At 47.7% G+C, this 20,554-nt stretch overlaps 1 protein-coding gene and 1 long non-coding RNA gene across 6 annotated transcripts in view; one reads left to right on the top strand and one right to left on the bottom strand.

Moving 5' to 3' along the window:
- HK1 (hexokinase 1) overlaps positions 1–20,554 on the top strand; it is a 119,906-nt gene that overhangs the window by 96,935 nt on the left and 2,417 nt on the right. For all 5 annotated transcript variants that reach the window (XM_072823395.1, XM_072823397.1, XM_072823396.1 and 2 more), the window contains 10 exons: positions 1,664–1,819; positions 4,226–4,459; positions 6,410–6,714; positions 8,258–8,406; positions 8,693–8,812; positions 10,190–10,285; positions 11,744–11,843; positions 14,332–14,515; positions 16,344–16,499; positions 20,280–20,513. In XM_072823395.1, coding sequence (XP_072679496.1) covers positions 1,664–1,819; positions 4,226–4,459; positions 6,410–6,714; positions 8,258–8,406; positions 8,693–8,812; positions 10,190–10,285; positions 11,744–11,843; positions 14,332–14,515; positions 16,344–16,499; positions 20,280–20,513 — 1,734 coding nt within the window. The remainder of the gene's footprint in view (positions 1–1,663; positions 1,820–4,225; positions 4,460–6,409; positions 6,715–8,257; positions 8,407–8,692; positions 8,813–10,189; positions 10,286–11,743; positions 11,844–14,331; positions 14,516–16,343; positions 16,500–20,279; positions 20,514–20,554) is intronic.
- Positions 6,410–9,432, bottom strand: LOC140631954 (uncharacterized). The gene is made up of 2 exons (XR_012029487.1): positions 9,195–9,432; positions 6,410–7,706 (listed from the first exon to the last, which is right to left on the bottom strand). It is a non-coding gene; the product is annotated as an uncharacterized lncRNA (long non-coding RNA).

Below are 20,554 nucleotides of genomic sequence, written 5' to 3' on the forward strand. Positions count from 1 at the left end.
GATAATGATGCTGTCTGTCTACCTCATAGGGTTATAGTGAGAATGAATGTTAGTACAAGTGAAGTGCTTAGTAAAGTGTGAGATGCATAGCAAGGGCCATATACTTACGGCTAGCAGACACCGAAGCACTTCACCCATGGTGGCCTGTATATCCTCTGTACAGTAACCTTACCAGAGGCCCTGCCATCTACCCCGTTATCCAGGTGAGGAAACCAGGAAGTAGCATGGTAAACAGCAGAGCCAGGATTGAGCCCAGGCCATCTGGCTCCTACTGCTTTGAGATTCCGGCTCAGGGCTGGGCAGAGGCTATTCCCACAGGTATTGGGGTGGTGGCTGAGTGACTGGGACTCAGACAGGCCCTCTCCTGCCAGGGATCCTCCACATGGCTGTGGCTGGGGCAGTCCTGTCTGGTCCTGTCAGGAGCGGTAACAATGAGAACCGTCTTCCTCTGTGCCCATGTGGGGGGAGGGGGTCCAGGAGGCAGGGAGGGCCAGGTGCTCAGGTCCCAGCAGCATCCCTGCCTCCTGGGCATGGCTCTGAATGGAACAGATTGTTTTGCTGTGTCACAGCTAGCTCTGGATGTGCCAGCTGGGCTCCCTCAGAGGAGAGGCAGGGCACCTGGATGTGGACCTGCCTACCACTTCGACGTGTCCTGCTTGGTGCTTCCTCCTGGCCCCTGCTCAGCCAGGATATGGGGCCTGTATCTGGCTCATATGTGGCCCAGAGCCCACACCTCCCAGGGAAGCAAGAGAGAGGATTCACTGTGATTGGCCTGTAGCTACATGTGGCTGGGGGTCACAGGATAAGTTAATCAGAGCCCTCCCCTGGGGTTTAGGGTGAGATCAGTAGGAGAGGAGTGGGTTCCCCAAAGTAAATTGTTGGTCCTTTTGGCCAGAGAAAGAGAACACAGATGCCAGGAAGGTGGATAGTGACAGGGGTCCCATGGGGAATAGCTGTATTTCAGTCCCTCATCTACTCAGGCTTCCTGCCTGGAAGGCATTTACCCTTTCTGAGCTGGGAAATGGAGAGAATGCATCCTAGCCACCTCCTCTCACAGGGCTCGGGGACCTCCTTGCTGGAGTGATGGCCATGAGAGCCCTTTAAAAAGCACAGTGTAACGTCTTGTAAGAAATTATGATATTCGGGATGCCTGGGTGGTTCAGTGGTTGAGCGTCTGCCTTCGGCTCAGGTGTAATCCTGGGGTCCCGGGATCGAGTCCCACATCAGGCTTCCCACAGAGATTCTGCTTCTCCCTCTGTCTATGTCTCTGTCTCTCTCTGTGTGTCTCTCATGAATAAATACATTTTTAAAAATCTAAAAAAAAAAAAAACAGAAAAGAAATGATCATATTGTGCATTTTTGTCTGGGGAACCTCCTTGTCATCCCAGACTCACCTCCAGGCAGCCTTCCCTGCCTGCCCTGTGCCCCATGGTGCTTCCATCCTTTCCCCACCCTGGTGTTGGATGTGGGGTCTGGAGTTGCTGTCTCGTCAACATTTAGCGACACAGGGGTGTGGTTTGGCCTGCCAGTGAGACCATAAGCTTGGGCAGATGAGGCGGTGCTTCTCTCTTGTGTCTGCCTGTCTGTTGTGTCCCTCACGAGCTTTCCCAGGGGTACACATGTAGGAAGGACCTGACAAGTGCCATGTGCTTTGCTCCTGCAGGTTTGAGAAGATGGTCAGTGGCATGTACCTAGGGGAGCTGGTTCGACTGATACTGGTCAAGATGGCCAAGGAGAGCCTGTTATTTGAAGGGCGGATCACACCGGAGCTGCTCACCAGGGGAAAGTTGAAGACCAGTGATGTGTCAGCCATTGAGAAGTAGGTGCTAGCCCCTAGGGCTTTCTCTCTTCCTTCATACCACCCCCTACCCCTGTCGCCCACACATGCAGGGGAGATCAGAGTCCAGGGAGCAGATGCTTCTAGTGGTGAACGAGGAGCTCACTGAGCCTGGGCCTGGCCTTGGAAGTCCCTGGGGACACCTTCTCCAGACTGTGTTCCCGGGAACCCTGGTGACCTCAAGATAACTAGGTGTTCCCTGAAGAAAGGGTTCTGTGGCTAATAGGATTAGGAAATATTGCATATTTAGCCTCCATTTAGAGATTTATAGTATTCATTAGCTTATTAAAGAAAACCCAGTTTACTTTGGTTAACTTATAATTTGCCAAACTTTTCTCTCTCTTTTTTTTTCTTTGAGAGAGCACACAAAGGCAGTACGTGTGTACGCTGGGGGTTGGGGGGATGAGGCAGAGAATCATAAGCAGGCTCCATGCCCAATGTGGAGCCTGACTCAAGGCTTGAACTCACGGCCCTGAGCAGAAATCAAGAGTTGGACGCTTAACTGAGCCACCCAGGCACCCCAATTTCCCAAACTTCTTTTTGTGCCTGAAATGCCCTCTCCCCATTCTCTCACCTGTTAACAGCCAGATGTGTTCCCTGGCACAAGTCTGAGAAACATTGGTTAACAGCTGAGACAGGGTAGATGGGCAGCGGAGGATAGAGTGCAGCCAGCAACTGCTACCTTTCAGCCTCCCCGAGAAGCCCAGACTTCTTTGCCTCAGCTGTTACTTGTGGGCCAACACCCCAAAAGGGAAGAAGGCAAACTTGATCCCATGGCAGTTTGAGTAGTCTGAAGGACTCCTGTCTTGTGGCTGGCCTCTGTGTGCCACCAGGCTCTGTTTCTGGTTCAGAGACCTGTAGCCCTGTGAGAGGCCACCTGCTGAAAGATAGGGCTAGCTTGATGCTGGAGATGTCCTTTCACCTCTGCACGGAGCCGTCCTTCCCACTGCCCTGCTGTGTGGAGACTTGCGTCGAGCCAGTGGCTTCCTAGCTCTGGTTCCTGGCAGAAGATGCACACCTGCTGGCTGCAGTTAGAGAAGGAGGCTGTGGAAATTGGAAGGGGTTTATGTAAGACTTCCTCCTCAGTCACATCCCTGTCCTGGGCATCTACCCTAGGATCACTCTCCTTCAGCAGCTATTGGGACAGGGTGCCGCAACACTGAGTTTCCGGCCATCTCTCTTCTCAAGCCTCCCGGCTAGCTTCTGGGAGGGGAGGGGACACAAGGCTCATGGCGCGTCTTCAAAGTCATTGACAGAGTCAGGAAATGCCTGACTTTCTTTTGGCCTGCTTCTGGTGTCAGCAATTTGGTTACCAAGAAACAAAAGCCCAGGTGAACTAGCTCAAGAAACACGTACATTGTCATAAAGGCCGTCTCAACCAAACCTGAGCATCCTACCAGGACAGACATTCAAAGCATTCTCTTTAAAATCAGCAGTAAGACAGTATCACCTATTTCTATTTAGCATGGTCTTAAGTCTTAGGCAGTGTTTGAAAAGACAAAAAAATTTTTTTAAATAGTAAAAAAGAAAAAAGAAAAGAAAGAGAAATTAAAGACAAAAGAATAAAAAAGAGGAAGTAAAATTATCATTATTTGCAGATGTTAATTGTCTGTATGGGACACCAAAAATATCTAGACAAGTGACTAGAATAACAAGAGGTTAGGGAGTTGTCTGGAGATAAGATACCAAAGCCAACTGTATTTCTATATATTGGCAATAATTAAAATAAAAAATAAAATATTTTTTAAATAAGCCTTTTATTTTAGAATACTTTTAGACTTACAGAAAAATTACAAAGATGGTACAGAGTGTTCCCATGTGTTGCTGACTCAGTTTTCCCCAATGTAACATCTCACGTTACTATGTTACAGGAAAGTGAAAAAAAAAAAGAATATCTATAGATGTGTGTGTGTGTATGTATGTGTATATATATATATATATATGAATATATAATGGTAACAAAATCATAATACCTCAGAATGAATCTAACAGAAGATACATAAAACAGGTATGCATAAAATTAAAATCTGACTGGAAAACCTCAAGGAAAGGGTATATAAGCATCTCGGGGCAACTCACAAATCTCAGGAGCAGGGGACCAGAGCACTGAGCTCTGGGGTTGAGGCAGCTAAGTCTCTCCTCCACTTGTCTCCATGTTCCTGATGTGTCATAACCCAGCCCAGTACCGTTTTTTTTTTCTCTTATTACCTGGGATTTCTTATGGAGGAGACTCCTCCTTGTGTTCTCAGAACACACTTCTTGTCTTAATCCCATACCATACACACATGGTGAATGATGGAGTTCACCTTTCCAGGACTTTCAGAACTCAATGCTTTGCGTAGCCCAATGTGATCCTTAACTCACAATTATTGGCCTGTAACCTCACAGGAATAAGGAAGGCCTCCACAATGCCAAAGAAATCCTGACCCGCCTGGGAGTGGAGCCATCTGATGATGACTGTATTTCAGTCCAGCACGTGTGTACCATTGTCTCATTTCGCTCCGCGAACCTGGTGGCTGCAACGCTGGGCGCCATCTTGAACCGCCTTCGAGATAACAAGGGCACACCCAGGCTGCGGACCACGGTTGGTGTCGACGGGTCTCTTTACAAGACGCACCCACAGTGAGTCTGCCCTTTGCTATCATTGGCACTCAGTGCCCATCTGGGCTCAGGACCTTCTCCAAAGGTCAGACTTTTGCACCCGGTGAACGTCTTTGGTATACAAGACAATACGAGGTTCTGGGCAGAGAGGTCAGAGTTGCCCACTTGAGAAGTATCTGGCCCTCAGCCAGTTCTCCTGGTGTTGCTTCTGTACTGTCACTTTTCCTTATTTCATAAGTCTTATTAGAGACCTCTGTAGCTGCCAGGAACACTGGATGGGATGTGTCTGTATCTTAAAATCTCTTACTTATTCCTATTTCATCAGTGACCTCCATTCTCACTACAGCTTGGGTCATAGGTACAATGCCCACATTCTTATTTTAGAAGCTTCTGTAAAAGGCCCCTCAACCCTCAGACATGCCTTTTTTAAACAGGCGACTTGTTGATGCTTTGTATCCGAGAGCCAGAAGGAGGTACAAATTGTAAGTGGTCCCTACGGGTGATGAGGGGCTCATCACCATGCTGCCTTCTTGTGTATTGAACAGCTTAGCTGCAAAAGCCATTTGTGGTACCAAGAATATGGTGGGTACATTTTTAAAAGGCTAAAGATGAAAATCTGAATCTTTATATACTAACTTTTAACAATAGCTGCCTATGACATGATTTTTTGCACAGGACCTCAGATATTTGACCATTGTATCTACGAAGTACATGTGAAGTGGCCCTGTGGTACCTTCACACCCAGTTCTAGTAACAGTTAAATGAATGTTGACTTACATGGAAATCATCCTGTTACTGAGAAGATAGGGTGTGAGCTCGTTACACGTTCTTATCTGTTAGGTTCCTAATTTTATTTCTTTGTATTTTTAAAGTATTTGTAAAATTTTTCATAATGAAACTAGCTATCTTTTTTGGAGGGTGGACGGTTTCTTGGCAGATGTTTGGATAAGAAAGGGATTTGCAACGTGACATTAAAAAAAAAATTTTTTTAATTGCAGTAAAATACACACTATAGAATTTACTATCCTGACCATTTCTGAGTGTATGGTACTAAGTATATTCACACAGTTTTGCAACCATCACCACTAGCCACCACCAGAGCTCTTCATCTATGATTATCACATGCAAAAAAAAAATAAGTAACTTTGATCAAATGTGTTTTATTTCAGAAGTAACATGTATTTGGTATAGAAACTTTAGATAGTTCAAAAACTTACAAAGAGAATAGAAGTTATTTTTTAATTCTATCCCTTGGCATTGATCACTGTTAATATTTTGGGGCTTTGGTTTCCCTGTTTCCTTTGGCAGGCAACCTTTCATACTTATGACAGACCGTAAACTTTGAGGAGGTTCAGTGTTCTCACTGAGTCCTAAAGCCCTCTTCTAAAGGACATAAAGAATGTCCAGACCCTTGGGGGCAGAGGGAAAGACAAGTGAAAAAAAACAAAAACAAAAAAAAACAAGAGTGATTATTTATGGCGCCTGTCCTCAACCCCAGTAGCCAATCCAAGCAATTGATGACCTCATTTGGTTGCTCCCACACCCCTGTCTGCCAGATACCGTCAATCCTCATGGACTTCGGGGTCAAGTGACAGGCCCAAGGTCACCTGATGTGGAAGTAGCAGAGCTTGCCCTTGTCTCCCGAGCTTTCTGACTTCCAGCCACAGGGTTCTGGATGACTGCTGTTATCTCCTTGTCATGGTGGAGGACAGAAGCCCTTTCGAGCCCTGAATTTTCTGTATTTGACACTCATGAAACAAGGCGAATCCTTTTTGTCATGTGTGACTATGGGCTATTTCATTTTTTTTTTAACTTCTCTGCATTTGCCAGCTTTTCTACAGCGCATGCGTGTGCCCTGTGTCATGAGAAAATCAAGTACAGAACATGGAATTTAGGTGTGGGGAAAAGGAAGGGGAACTGAGGTCCCTGACAGATGGCTCCTCTAACTATTGTGGCATGCTCCCCTCGCAGGTATGCCCGGCGTTTCCACAAGACTCTCAGGCGCTTGGTCCCCGACTCCGACGTGCGCTTCCTCCTCTCTGAGAGCGGCAGCGGCAAGGGGGCCGCCATGGTCACTGCGGTGGCCTACCGCCTGGCCGAGCAGCACCGGCAGATAGAGGAGACCCTGGCCCACTTCCGCCTCACCAAGGATATGCTGCTGGAGGTGAAGAAGAGAATGCGGACCGAGATGGATATGGGCCTGAGGAAGCAGACGCACGAAAAGGCCGTGGTGAAGATGCTGCCCTCCTTTGTCCGGAGCACTCCAGACGGGACCGGTGAGGGCCTCTGCTGGGGGCCAGTGCACCTCTCTGGCGTCTCCCCACTGGTGACCGAGTGGGGCTGCAGGAAAGTCGCATCTCCAGTGGATGCGTTTATTTTGGCAAGAACTAGAAATCCACTCACAACCTGGGTTTTCCATTTTTACCAATTACTTGCCACACCTGTTGACTCTGGACACATGACTTTCTTTCCCTAGGTCAAGCCCCCTAGGCAAGCACCATCACTAAAACCACAGTCCTGCTCAGAATCAGAAAGTATTCTTAAAAGAATGACTGGGCCAGTCCTACAGTACTGGGATTACAGTAGGGTCTCTTACAAGCAGATGAACCAGCAGAAGGATAGATAACCCAGTGCACCCTTCCTAAGTCCTAACAGGTTGCGCGGGAGGTAGACAAGGAGGCCTGGGACTCCAGGCAGATTGGAGAACAGAGTCTAGCCCCTGGGACGCCTGGGTGGCTCAGCAGTTGAGTGTCTGCCTTTGGCTTAGGGTGTGATCCCGGAGTCCTGGGATCGAATCCCACTTCAGGCTCCCTGCGAGGAGCCTGCTTCTCCCTCTGCCTGTATCTCTGCCTCTCTCTCTGTCTCTCATGAATAAATAAATAAACTCTTAAAAAAAGAATGCAGCCCCTAAGGCTGACCTTGCTGAGTGCTATGGAGACTCTGAGGGGTTCTTGGGTGAGTCCTTAAGATTATCTTTGTGATATAAATTATGTCCTATGTGTGAGTTACTTATTATTGTGTTGTATCATCCCATTATAAACCACCCTCAAACCTAGTGGCTTAAAATAGCAACCACTTCTTATTGCTCCTCTGGGCCAGGCGCAGCTGGTCTCTGCTGGACACATTCATGAGTCTGCAGTCACTGGACTGCTTAGAGGCCTCGCTCACACATCTAGCAGTTGGCACTCGGCAAGGGTACAGGAGTGCCTGGCCACATGTCTCACCCTCCAGCAGGCCACCGGGCTTGTTCAAGTGGTAGCAGCAGGGTCTGTAAAAAAGAGGAAGGATTTCAGAGCCTCTTGGAGGCCTGTGCTGGGGACCGGCTTAGCTTTGCTTTTGCCACACTCTGTCGGCCAAAGCGAGTCATAAGGCTGGGCCAGAGCCAAGGGGAGGAGAAACAGACTCCATCTTTTGAGGGGAAGAACTGCAAAGTCACTTTGCAAAGGAAAAGTAGAGGGAAGAAAATGTGCACATTTTTACAAACAGTCTACACATTGACATCAATTACTAATTTTGGTGTGAGCTTCCCTAAAATCGGGTCACTGTTGCCCTGCTTTTTAGTAACCCTTGAGAATTTTGTTTGTTGGCTTATTGTGAGGTGGTTTGTCCATGGGTCTTTTGTCCTGCTAGCGTGGCTCAAAGATCATGGTGGTCAGTGAGTGAGTTGCCCACCCTCCCTGAGCTCGAGCCGTGTGCTGGAGGGAGCAGAAGCCAAAGCTTCTCCCCTCTATTTAATATAGGGGCTCGAGTCTTGGGGTTACTGGCTACCAAGAGGCACTTTGCTGTTTTTGATGATCTTTCTGTTCTTGACTGTGATAGAGCATGGTGACTTCTTGGCCCTTGATCTTGGAGGAACAAATTTCCGTGTCCTACTGGTGAAAATCCGCAGTGGGAAAAAGAGAACGGTGGAAATGCACAACAAGATCTATGCCATTCCCATTGAAATCATGCAGGGCACTGGGGAAGAGGTGAGACAGTTTTGCTTTTATACCATGATGGCGCACGTGTGTCACCTGTCCAGTGGCATTGGGTCCCCCCAAACTGCCACGTGGTGCACCCAGCTATGCAGCTGTGTCCTCATGGCCTCAAAGCATCAGGCACCTTCCGCAAAGCTGGGCTTATGATGCTTGGGGGGCTGCAAAGTTCCTGGAGGGGTACTTGTTCTGTGCATGTGTGTATGTAGTTGTGCACTTGTACATGTGAGCTGAAATCATGAAACCAGAGAGCACGGTAATCCCTTCTTTTCTCCTAAAGCTGTTTGACCACATCGTCTCCTGCATCTCTGACTTCCTGGACTACATGGGGATCAAAGGACCCAAAATGCCTCTGGGTTTTACGTTCTCATTCCCCTGCAAGCAGACGAGCTTGGACGCGGTAAGACTCTTTCCCCTAGGCACGGGGCAGCACGGACTCCTGGAGTCTCCTTCAGCCTCACCTGACCACTCAGTGTCGGGAGTGGCTCACATGTCACAGTGGGTTGACCCAGGCTTTATTTTAGGCTCTTAAGAGCCTTCTCTATTTGTTATCATTTGGAGTACCCACCTCCTCTGGGAAACCTCCTGGTCCTGTAGGTGAAAATATCTCAGCCTCTCCCCGATGTTCCCTCTTCCTTCGAGTGTTAATTGCAGTTAACAATTTAAAAAGTTAAAAACTTTTCCCATGTTTTTAGTGATTGTCTCTTTTCTGTTGTGTCCGGTGCTCCTTGAGCTAGGGCCTGTGTCCACCCTCCTCCCACCCCACCCTACCCCATACTTACTTAATAAATGCTCAATAAATGGAATGAAACAGGGTCTCCAGGGCCAGGTCTTGAGCACCTGCAGAATACTGAGTGCTGTGTACAGAGCTGAAGGTGACAGTTCCCCTCCTCAGGGGGCCAACAGTCTAATGGAGGATCCCAGCCTTATGTGCGCAGCTCGGCACTGGGCTGAGGGCTTAGGGCTGAGGGTGGCAGGTTGGTAGGGTTATGCTGGGCAGAGGGAACTGATTGTGCAGAGTCACAGAGGCAGGACGGAGCCTGTCATGCTAGAGTAGCCACAAGTGCTTCCTTGTGTCACCGGTGGGGGTGTGGCCAGGGAGGAGCCCTGGAGTAGCATCCGGTCACAAAGAGCCTTGGGCCAGGATTTAAGGCAAATGATTGGCAGGCAGCACCTAGGAGGCTAGGTAGGGTCACCTGCTTCTGGAAGCCAGTTAATCAAGTCACTGTGCTGGCTTGGGGTGTTGTCCTCTTAAGCTCTTTTATACCTCAGCAGTTAGATCCAAATACATTTGTGCTCTGTAGTTTTTAAAGGCCTGCATTTTTTTAAGGGGTTCGCTTGTACTGTCACCTGTATTCATTGTAGTGAGTACACGCCCAGCCAATGTATAACTTCATTCAAACCAAAAGTTTACTTTAGGCAGTATCAGGCGTTACTAAAAATTTGCATTTCTCCATTTATGCTATTGGTAGACTATTCCTTAGGGGAACTAGTTGGTTTTACCAGAGGCTGCACCATTATCCTCTGAAGCCTCAGTTTTTTCATCTGTGAAATGCGAATTATCCACCAGACTGTGGTGGGTGTTGGGGATGGTGAGGAGGGGGCAGGCTGGTGCAGAGGACCCCTTGTATGTTACTCCTTTGTGCCTGAGATGCTCTAACATAGTCTCATTGCAGATTTTCAGCAGATGTTTACTCAGGAGGGAGGGAGGGAAACTTTACATTCTGCCCAGAAGGGCTAATTACACAGGACTCTCCTGGTACCTTACCTGTTTCAGGGAATCTTGATCACCTGGACGAAGGGTTTTAAGGCGACTGACTGCGTGGGGAACGATGTAGCAACGTTACTAAGGGAAGCGATAAAAAGGAGAGAGGTAACTATGGAAAGGTTGTTTTTAAAAATCTTCACTGTTTTGGGGATGGTGGGATCATAAAAACTGGCTGTAAAGAATTGAAGCACAGAAGTGTGTGCCCAGGGTCTGAAGATTCTCTGAACTGTCAGCAGTAACTTGGAGGCGGACGGTATTGTGTTGTTGAAGGATGGTTTTAGAAAAGTAAAATCATGACTTTTATAATGCCTGAAACAGAGACAAGCAGCCCCTAGCAGCTGGGCATGGCTTGGCGCAGCCAGTTGGCCTTGGGGACCTCCTGCTGACCTCGAAGCTTCTCTCCGTAACTCTGATGGAAAATAGACAAGAAGAAAACAAGTCTGTACTGACGTCAGAACTCAGCACACACTCAGGGAATTGCCCTGCTTCCGGACCACGTCCAGTCCAGAGCAAGCCCCACTTTGAGCCCTCCCTATGACCACCACCTCAGGCTCAAAGCCCACACTAGTGCTTTCTAGCACTTTCCAAACACCCCGGGAGATGTGTCACCCGTGTTGTAACCAGTCACTGTGCCCAGCTCTATTTGACTACAGGTTTGTTTCTGGTGGTGTTTGGCTGGAGGACATTGCAAAATATAACATGAAAAATTCCAGAGACTTTACTTATTAATGAGGGAATTAGGTAAAAAAAAAAAAAAAAGTTCAAATGCCTCTAGTTCCAAAGAGCAAACGAGTCAGCAGTGGGGAAGGCTGACATGAATGGGATTTTGACAGAGGGGCTGATTGCACCTGGAAGAGTACGTGAGACAACTTACATCCCGCTGGAAAGAAACCTGCTGACCTACTTTTGCCCATTGCACAACTCTTAATGGTAGCATTCTTCCGATTTACCTTCTGTGCATATACCGACTCACACATATGCGCATCATATGATGGGAATGCTCCCGTATGTGCTCTATTACAACTTGCTTATTCCATTTAATGTGAAACCGGCATCTTGCCATGTCACCACACAGAGATCAACCTCCCTCTTTTCCGCGGTGGCACGGCATTGCAGTGTTTGCTGGAACTCGTGTTTTACACAGCCCCCTTTGATCTATATTTCTGGCCCACGTGAGCCATGAAGTATCTTTGTGTACCTACATGGCTATTTCAGAAGGACAGATTCTGAGGAATGGATTTGGCATTGGTGTTTGCCTTCTGGAAGGCTGTAACACTCTAAACTCCCCGAGAAAGAGAGTTGTTTGGCCATAGTCCCTTGTTTTTTTCTCTCTTCACCAGATTGGTCCAGGCTGCTTCTCTGGTACTCAGCATCATCTGTGAAATGGGTAGAATGGCACCTTTCTGTAGATCTCCATTGTCATACATCATTAATAGTAGGTTTAGTAGTTTAGTTGGTGAAAGAGTATTAATTGCCTTTTTAAAGGTTGGTAAGGAAACTTTTTCTGGTGATGTGTCAAGCAGTGCCGTCCCTTCCTAAAGTTGTATCTCTTTCTTTCCAAAGGAATTTGACCTGGATGTGGTGGCTGTGGTCAATGACACGGTGGGCACCATGATGACCTGTGCTTATGAGGAGCCTACATGCGAGGTTGGGCTCATCGTAGGTAGGTGTTCTGGAAAGTCTGTCTCTCTGGGGCAGGGAAGGCTGGGTTGTCCTGTTCTGTGGGGCCTCAAGCCAGCAGCTCAGTTCTCTGTATGGGACACTATGTCTGTCCCTCTTGTCTGGTCACCACCTCCAGAGTTTGGACCGAGGATGCGGAGCTATCCTGGTGGCTTTCTGTTCCCCAACACTCACCCCAGGGCTTGCAACTAGAGCTGTCTAGGAGCGAGGCCCCAAATGGCTTACACAGCTTGGGTGGACAGGGTGGGAGTACCTGGGGCTGGGCTGGCCATTGGGACAACTACTGGGCTCAGTGGGAGGGCCACCAGGCAGGTATTGTGGGGTGGGAGCCTGCGACTGGGGAGGCAACAGAGTCCTCCTTCTCCCTTGACTGTGGGAAAAGGCCAGTGATTAGTTTTGAGCACCATTTTGCCTTTGGCAGCCACTTTGGTGAGATGCAGAGAGGTTGGCTCTGTAGGTTGTTCCCTTATAGTCCAAACACACTAGGAGTCTGGGCCTGAGAGCACGGCATTCTGGAAGCACATCAACTAGGGCAGTGAGAAGACCATTTGTCCAGCTGAGCCTGCTCCTGGTGTCAGAATGCTGGGAGAAGGCCCCGTTTCCTGGCCAACCTCTGCAGGCTCTACCTGGACAAGATGGGGTGACAGCCCTGATGTCCAGCCCCTTTGCCAGGTGTCTAGGAGATGGGGATAAGGCTCCTGCAGGCTGCCTTCCTGATGCCTGGAATACCCTTTCATTTGTTAAGACATGTTTGGCTCCTGAGGACATTCTGAAAACTGGGGAACAGCTGCAGGTATAAGGTTTGGGGGCCTGGCTCTGGGGCTATTTTGTTTCCTCCTTTCTTTTGCAAAGCTTTCTTTTATTACCTAGCCACCCCACTCCTCTGCTTATGAGTGGCCTTAGGTGTGACACGCAAATCCAGAGTGACACAGCACATTCCCCACTGGAGGCCAGGCCTGGCCTTCCTGCCTAATTCAGGGCTGCCTGATTAGCTGTTCCTGGCACCGGGTAAGCGAGCAGAGTGGAGGTGCTCCCAGTTCCTGCTGCATTCACACCCACTTTCTCCTTCCTCCCTCCATCCATCTCTTTGCTCCCAGTGCCCTTTGGCAAGAAGTAGGATTTATGTGTTTTGGCTTTCTGTGCACCCCTGGCCATTTCTGGGGCTCCTCTTCTCTCACTTTCACACTTTGGGGTGAAAGGGAGCTGAGAAAACAGAAACACAAAACAATCCAGTTACACAGTGAGAAGCATCCATGAATTCTACTTAAGTTTCTTTAAAAAGAATGAAACCAATCCAGGCCCTTTGGTCTGGCCAGTGGGGATTGCCTTGTATCCCCCAAGGGTGCTGAAAGTCGGTCTGCATCCCACCTGAGGGGTGGGTTGGTGGTGCTCTGGGGCCTGGTTACAGGAAGTGTGGACCTGCCAGCATGTTAGAAATGCAGAGTCTCAGGCCCCACCCCAGAATCTGCATCTTAACAAGCTCCCCAGGTGACTGAGGTGCATATTAAAATATCTGGGGGAAGTATTCCTTTGTTAAATGGTTGGTTTTAAATTTTGTAGTCCATTTACCAAGACAAGGCCAGTGACCACAGGGGCTTGGATGTCATGGTGATTGAAATGTTGTGCACGTTTTAGAGTGCTTTCCTCTCAGTTTCCACACTCAGCTCCTCATGGATGAGAACAGCAAACAGTTGGTGGTCCTACCCCAATCCTTGCAGGTCCACAGCCTGGGGAGTTCAGGGAGGGAAAGCAGAGGACTCTGAACCTCTGGAAACCATATGTCAGGTTGTATGTGTGTAGAGCGTGTGCATCCAGAGGAATATCCCTTTTCCCTTTTCTCAGAAGAATCATCAGATTTTCAAAGAGGTCTGTGACATCAAAATGGTGAGGAACTGTCTCCCTTTGAAAGGCACCACTGACATGCTCAAGACACTGGCCTTCTCTGAACTAACTGTGGGTTTCATTCTGAAACACTTGGGAGGGTGGACTGGGCAGGCTAGTCCATGACCATGTTCAATCAGTAAAGATAAGCAGACATCCACCGTGTGATAGTAGACAACCCCCCAATGTAGTGTTTTATAGATATGCATGTAGTTTGGAGAGAGAGAGAAGAGAAATATCCTTCCAATCTGAATATTGCCTAAACTTTTGCCATTGAAGACATAGCTCTGTTGTCAGACTGCCTTTTATTAAAATAAACAGAGCCCTGTCTGGGCAGGTAAACACACGAGACTCTTGATATTGACGTCTTAGTATAAAGTAAGTTGATCACATGCTCTCTGGATAGTTTAACACTGACTCTCCTTTTCTATTTCAAGGTTTTCCTGGAAAACATTAGGAAAGGAAAGCTATTTTGTTATTAGTCTCAAAAACACATCCCCTGTCTGTGGAATCCCAGGCAGGCCCCAGGCCCTCCCTGCTACCCCGGGCGTGGTGGCACAGCCATCCATTTCCCACCTTGTGTCCCGCAGGGACTGGCAGCAATGCTTGCTACATGGAAGAAATGAAGAATGTCGAGATGCTGGAGGGGAATGATGGGCGGATGTGTATCAACATGGAGTGGGGTGCCTTTGGGGACAACGGGTGTCTAGATGATATCAGAACAATCTACGACAGACTGGTGGATGAATATTCTCTAAACGCTGGGAAACAAAGGTAACTGTGCTTGGTGGAGGAAGACACATATGGTGGTAGGACGTTTAGGCTGTAAGACTGTATTTTGCCTGTTAAAATAGAAGAAGTTTCTAGTAGGGGTGGAGTCTGGACAGAAGCTTAGTCCCTCAGATTCCCTCCTGACTTTGGTTTTGGCTCACGGAGAGCAGATAACCAGAAGGATGTGCCCCCAATGTGGTACACATGGGCCCAGGTTGATGTCCTGGCCAGGTGCCCCCTCTGTCTAGGAATATGCCCAGAGGACAGGGTGGCAGCAGCCACTCCACTTCCCTCAGTGACTGTGATCATCCTGGAACATTCTGGTCTTTCTATTGCTCTTTCTTCCCCAACAGACTAATAGAAAGCTCTTGGTCAGCAGGTTTTTGTTTGTTTTAGTGGAAGTAAAACATACTTGACCTATACTTGTCAAAGGGCAAAGTGAATTAGGATGTGGCCAGTGGGGGCTTCGGCTCTGTTCATCCTCCCTCATCCTCCCACACCACCTCATGGCTTTTTAGAGCCTGGGTCTTAGACACCCTGCCTGGGCTGGCAGTCTCTGTCCTCCCTGCAGAGAGACAGATGACTCCTTGTCTCAAGCTCCCAGGACTCAGGCCATCCTCTGCCGTCGCCAGGATGAATTGGTCTGAGCTGTGTCCTCAGGAGCAGAAAGGATGGGGGAGTTGGCACCTCCCAAATAAGAGTTGTTTTCCAGCCACCCTCAAGATTTATGCCTTTTTTCAGATATACCTACATGTCATTTACTTAATGTTTTTAAGTCAGTTTATATTTTTTTACTTAAATTTAACAAGAGAGGAACAAAAGGGGAAACCAGTATTACCATAAATAGATGATAATCATAAAATGAATATAGCAAAGATCAGTGTCATTCGATTGCCTACCATAGGCTCGAAATGAAGACCTCCTGGGTTGGAGGGAAGCAGCAGGCAGTGGAAGGGGCTGGAGCCCCATCAGCACTGCACCGAGGTGGTCTCCTTGATGGTGTCAGAAGGACTGGCTGGGAGCTGATAATAGTAGCATAATCTTGTTTTTCTCCTATGGAGCACCTGAGATCTTTTGGAGCGTCCAGTGGACTCTTCCCAGCCTGGGGACACTGGGACTGGAGCAGGGCAAGGGCAGGAGACAAGCCCCAGGAATAGGCTGCCCTCAGGAGTGTGGTAGCCACCTGAACCCTCCAGCCTGGGTGGCTTCATCGCTGTGCTGGGGCTTGACCAGTACTCTGAGCTTTCTCAAAACCTTCCAGAAATCTAGTAGAAACTTTTTCCTCATTGTCTTCTTGTCCCTTTAAGAGTCAGACCAGTTGTTTGCTTATTCTGCAGATATTTATTGAGCACTGGACTGAGAGCCTAGCACTGCGCTGTGCTAGACCCTGGGCCTCAAAGCTGAGCAGGACACATGTTCCAGGCTCTCTAGGCTTTTGCTTCAGGGCCAAGAGAGGCAGTGTGCCTTGTGACAGAGAAGGGAGGGTGTCTGGGTGCATGAGAGAGGCAGATGGAACCCGGTCAGGGAGAGGAGGACAGGTTTTTTGGAGGAAAGTTTTGAGCTGAGAGCTGGAGTGGACTTCTGCGGGCAAAGGAAGGAAGTCTGGCCACGAGGGAGACAGTCCTGCAGTTAGATGTGAGTGCTGGTGATGTGGGTTCTGATCCTGGGGAGGGTTAAAGATCCCTTTGCCCTTCCTGGCCTCCCTCTGCCTCTGCTGAGAGCGCAGGGCTGGGTGTGCAGGTGGTGATGCTCTCAAGGGGCAGGAAGACGCCCAGGACTACTGGAAGACCAAAGGCTACACATAGATACCAGCCTCTGCTCCTGTTTTCAGGTTCGAGAAGATGATTAGTGGTATGTACCTGGGGGAGATTGTCCGTAACATCTTGATTGACTTCACCAAGAAGGGGTTCCTCTTCCGCGGGCAGATCTCTGAGACACTGAAGACTCGGGGCATCTTTCAGACCAAATATCTTTCCCAGATTGAGAGGTGAGTGATGAGGGGTGTCCCCACAGATCTGTTAGAGGTCCATGTGGCCAGGGGATCAGTATGGGCGTGGAGGCCCCTCATGGGATGTTTTATCATTTGTGAGGGGTTCCCCCCACATCTGGAGTAGTAGGCCATGAGCAGCTAGCTACAGATTGAAATAATATAATTTTATTATAAATAATTTTCCTTCTCTTCATTCTTTATGTTGGAGCATTATGTGTATTTGTTGGAAGTCTTGTGTATAAGTAAAGTTGTATGGACTCCATTTCAGGATAAAGGTGCATTATAGATACTAATGTCGAAGGGCACTGAGACCAGCAGAGCCAAGAGCCATAGGTCTAGTCCCACCTGCATTCATCTGAAAGGCAGGCTGGGATTGGGCTGTTGGTCACCCAGTGAGTGAGCCCCACAAGTTGCTTTGTCTTCTTCCCGTTTTCTTCTGTGCCGTGATTGCTTCATCCCTGCCTTTGCCTCTTCCATGGTGAACTATGAGAAGAGGGCAGGGTGCTCTGCAAAAGCAAAAACCACCTTGTTTTTAGAATGGTCATAAAAGCAATATTAATGTGGGCCACGCTGGAGCCTGCTCATCGCTTTCCCCCATGTCTATATCTGTAACTTGTTTTTTGTTTGTTTTAAAGATTGTATTTATTTATTCATGAGAGGCAGAGAGAGAGAGAGGCAGAGACACAGGCAGAGGAAGAAGCAGGCTCCATGCAGGAAGCCCAACATGGGACTCAATCCCAGGTCTCCGGGATCACACCCTGAGCCAAAGGCAGATGCTCAACTGCTGAGCCACCCAGGCATCTCCGTATCTGTAACTTGTACGTCAAACTCACTGCCCACCAGAACCCAAGCAGTGAAGTGCTAGCAGCAGACACAAGGCCCCAGCGCACTGGCCCTGGTGGGCCTGAGTGCACCGGGTAGTAGCATTTCACCGCAGCTGGAAAGGAAGAGGCTGTCAGCAGCTGGTTCTGGGCGCTCATTTACAGACCAGGAAACAAGTTCTCCCCTCTTTCTGTCATTCCAAATGCAGCCAAGAGCTGAGTGGGCAAAATAGGAGCCATAGAAGAACTAGAAGAAAATATAATTGAATTTAACATTTTTTAAGTGTCAAATATACATAACATGAAATTTACCATTGTTACTATTTTGACATCTACGGTTCAGTGGCATTAAGTACATTCACAGTGCTGTGTAACCATCACCACTGTTCACTTCCAGAACTTTTACATCACCCTGAACTACCCTACCCCTTAAACAGCAACTCCCCATCCCCCCAGTCCCTGGCACCCACCCTTCTACTTTGTGTCTCTTTGGATTTGACTGTACACACCCATGTAAGTGGAATCATACAGTTTTTGTCTTTTTGTAACTGGCTTATTTTACTTGGCATAGCATTCTCAAGGTTCATCCATGTTGTACCGTGTGTCAGAATTTCTTTCCATTTTAAGGATGAATAATACTCTATGTATAGATCATATTTTGTTTATCCATCTGTCTGTCCTTGGACACTTGCGTTGCTTCCACCTTTTGGCTACAGTGAATAATGCTGCTATGAACATGAGGATAAAAATACACGATTGAGTCCTGCTTGCAATTCTTTGGGGGTAAATACCTGTACGTGGAATTGCTAGATTAGATATAATTTTATTTTTAATATTTGAGGAACCACTACACTGCTTTCCACAGTGGCTGCACCATTTTACACTGCCACCCGTGGTACACACCAGGGTTCGATTTCTCCACATCTTTGCCCAACACTTGTTTTCTGTTGTTGTTGTATTTTTTTTTTTACAGATTTTATTTATTTATTTGAGAGAGAGAGTGACTGCGCACACTAGCAAGGGGGTGGGGCAGAAGGAGAGGGAGAAACAGACTCGCTGCTGAGCAGGGGGCCCGATGTGGGGCTTGATCCCAGGATCCTGAGATCATTACCTGAGTCTAACCAAAGAAACCCAAGCACCCCTGTTTTTTAAATTATAGCTATCCTAATGGGTATGAAGTAGTGGGAAAAGTCTTTTTAAGAATAATAGCAACATTAATTATACTGGAATTTAAAAATAAAATGAAAGCAAAGCAAGAAAGAAAAAATTTGCCAAATTAAAAAAAATATTTATTCATAAGAGACAGAGAGAGAGAGAGGCAGATACATGGGCAGAGGGAGAGGCAGGTTCCCTGCAGGGAGCCTGATGCAGGACTCGATTCCAGAACCCTGGGATCATGCCCTGAGCCAAAGGCAGATGCTCAACCACTGAGCCACCTGGGGATCCCCAAAATTGCCAAATTTAGCTACATATCTTCTGTAAGTTAAAAAAAAATTTGGCAATAAACCTGAGGCAAATAGCAAGCTATGGAAACCATTCGCATTATATATGCAAGCGCTGGGCAGCAGAGTGCTGGGCAGTGGGCAGGGGCTTCGACAGAGCTGGTCTTGAGACCTGCTGTTTGCTTTGAGTGAGTTACTCAGTGCTCCCAGCCTCAGTCTCCTTGTCTTGAAAATGGAGGTAACCGTACACACAACGGTGGGCTGTTAGGGGGAAATGAAGTGATGTATATGAAGCATTTGTCACATGCTACATCCTTCAGAAAGGCTGGCTGCTCTTACCACCCTTGCCATCACTGTTGGTCATTGTCCTCTCTTTCCATTCAATAAGATCAAGACAAATATCCCAAGAGAATAACAAGTCTTGCCATAATAGTAGTTCATATGGGCAATAAGCAAAATTTTTTGAAAAAAGTCTTTCTCTCAAATAGAGAAGGATACAAACCACACTGCAGCATGATGCCATTACTACTTTTTTTTTTAAGTTTATTTTTTTAGTAATCTCTATATACCCAACGTGGGGCTTGGACCTGTGACCCCAAGATCATGAGTCCTATCCTCTTCCTACCGAGCCAGCCAAGCATCCCTTTTAGCATGTTTTTTAAAGTGATCCCTTCCACTGGGGACAAGTATAGTGGAAACTCAGCTGGAGAGAGAGGGAAAAAGAAAATGGACACAACCTCCTGAAAGGCACTTGGCAATATGTATCAAAGTACCTTTGACCCAGAAATGTATCTCCTAAGGGGAAAAGCAGAGTTGCACACAAAGGTTTATAAACAGGAAACTTTATCAGAGTGTTACTTCATAATAGCAGAAAGTTGCAAACAATGTCATTTTCTCCAAACTGGCTAAATAAATTAGGGTGCGTCCCCAGAATGGAGTACTATGGCAGCTATTTCCGGTCCTGTTCTCAGACAAGGATGTGGGAAATAGCTCAGAAGTGTGAAGTAGGGGGAAAAAAAGGCAGAAGGGAAACCACAGATAAAAGATGAGCCCATTTTGCATATCATAAGAAGCTCATTTATTGACATTTAAGAAAAGTAGATTAGAAGGAAAAATATTAAAGTGTTAATAGCATTGCTTCTGGTGTTGTGAATAGTTTTAATTTTAGAATTTTAAGTTTTCTATATTTGCCAAATTTTCTACAATTTCAGGTGTAATACTTTTGGTATCACTTAAAAATAAACAGGGGCGCCTGGCCAGCTCAGCCAGTAGAGCATTCAGCTCTTGATCTTGGGGTTTTGAGTTTGAGCCCCGTGTTGGGTGTAGAGGTTACTTTAAAAAATAAAATCTTAAAAAAGATATAAATGAATAAAAATAAATAAGTGATGTTTTGGAGGAAGGAAGCCCCCACAACCCTACTCATGGTAAGGACAGTGTTTTGGGGCTGGAGTCAGCTCCCAGGCTGCTCTGGGCAGTCCCACTTCATTCCAGCCCTCTGGTTTTGTCCCCCACAGTGACCGATTAGCGCTGCTCCAGGTCCGGGCCATCCTCCAGCAGCTGGGCCTGAACAGCACCTGTGACGACAGTATCCTCGTCAAGACCGTGTGCGGGGTGGTGTCCAAGCGGGCCGCGCAGCTGTGTGGTGCGGGCATGGCTGCCGTGGTGGACAAGATCCGCGAGAACAGAGGGCTGGACCACCTCAACGTGACTGTGGGCGTGGATGGCACACTCTACAAGCTTCATCCGCAGTGAGTGGGGCTTCCAGTTGGAGTGGCAGAGCTGCCTGGGC

The sequence above is a fragment of the Canis lupus genome, chromosome 4 (assembly GCF_048164855.1).
Source record: "Canis lupus baileyi chromosome 4, mCanLup2.hap1, whole genome shotgun sequence".
In the NCBI taxonomy this organism is placed as follows: domain Eukaryota; kingdom Metazoa; phylum Chordata; class Mammalia; order Carnivora; family Canidae; genus Canis; species Canis lupus.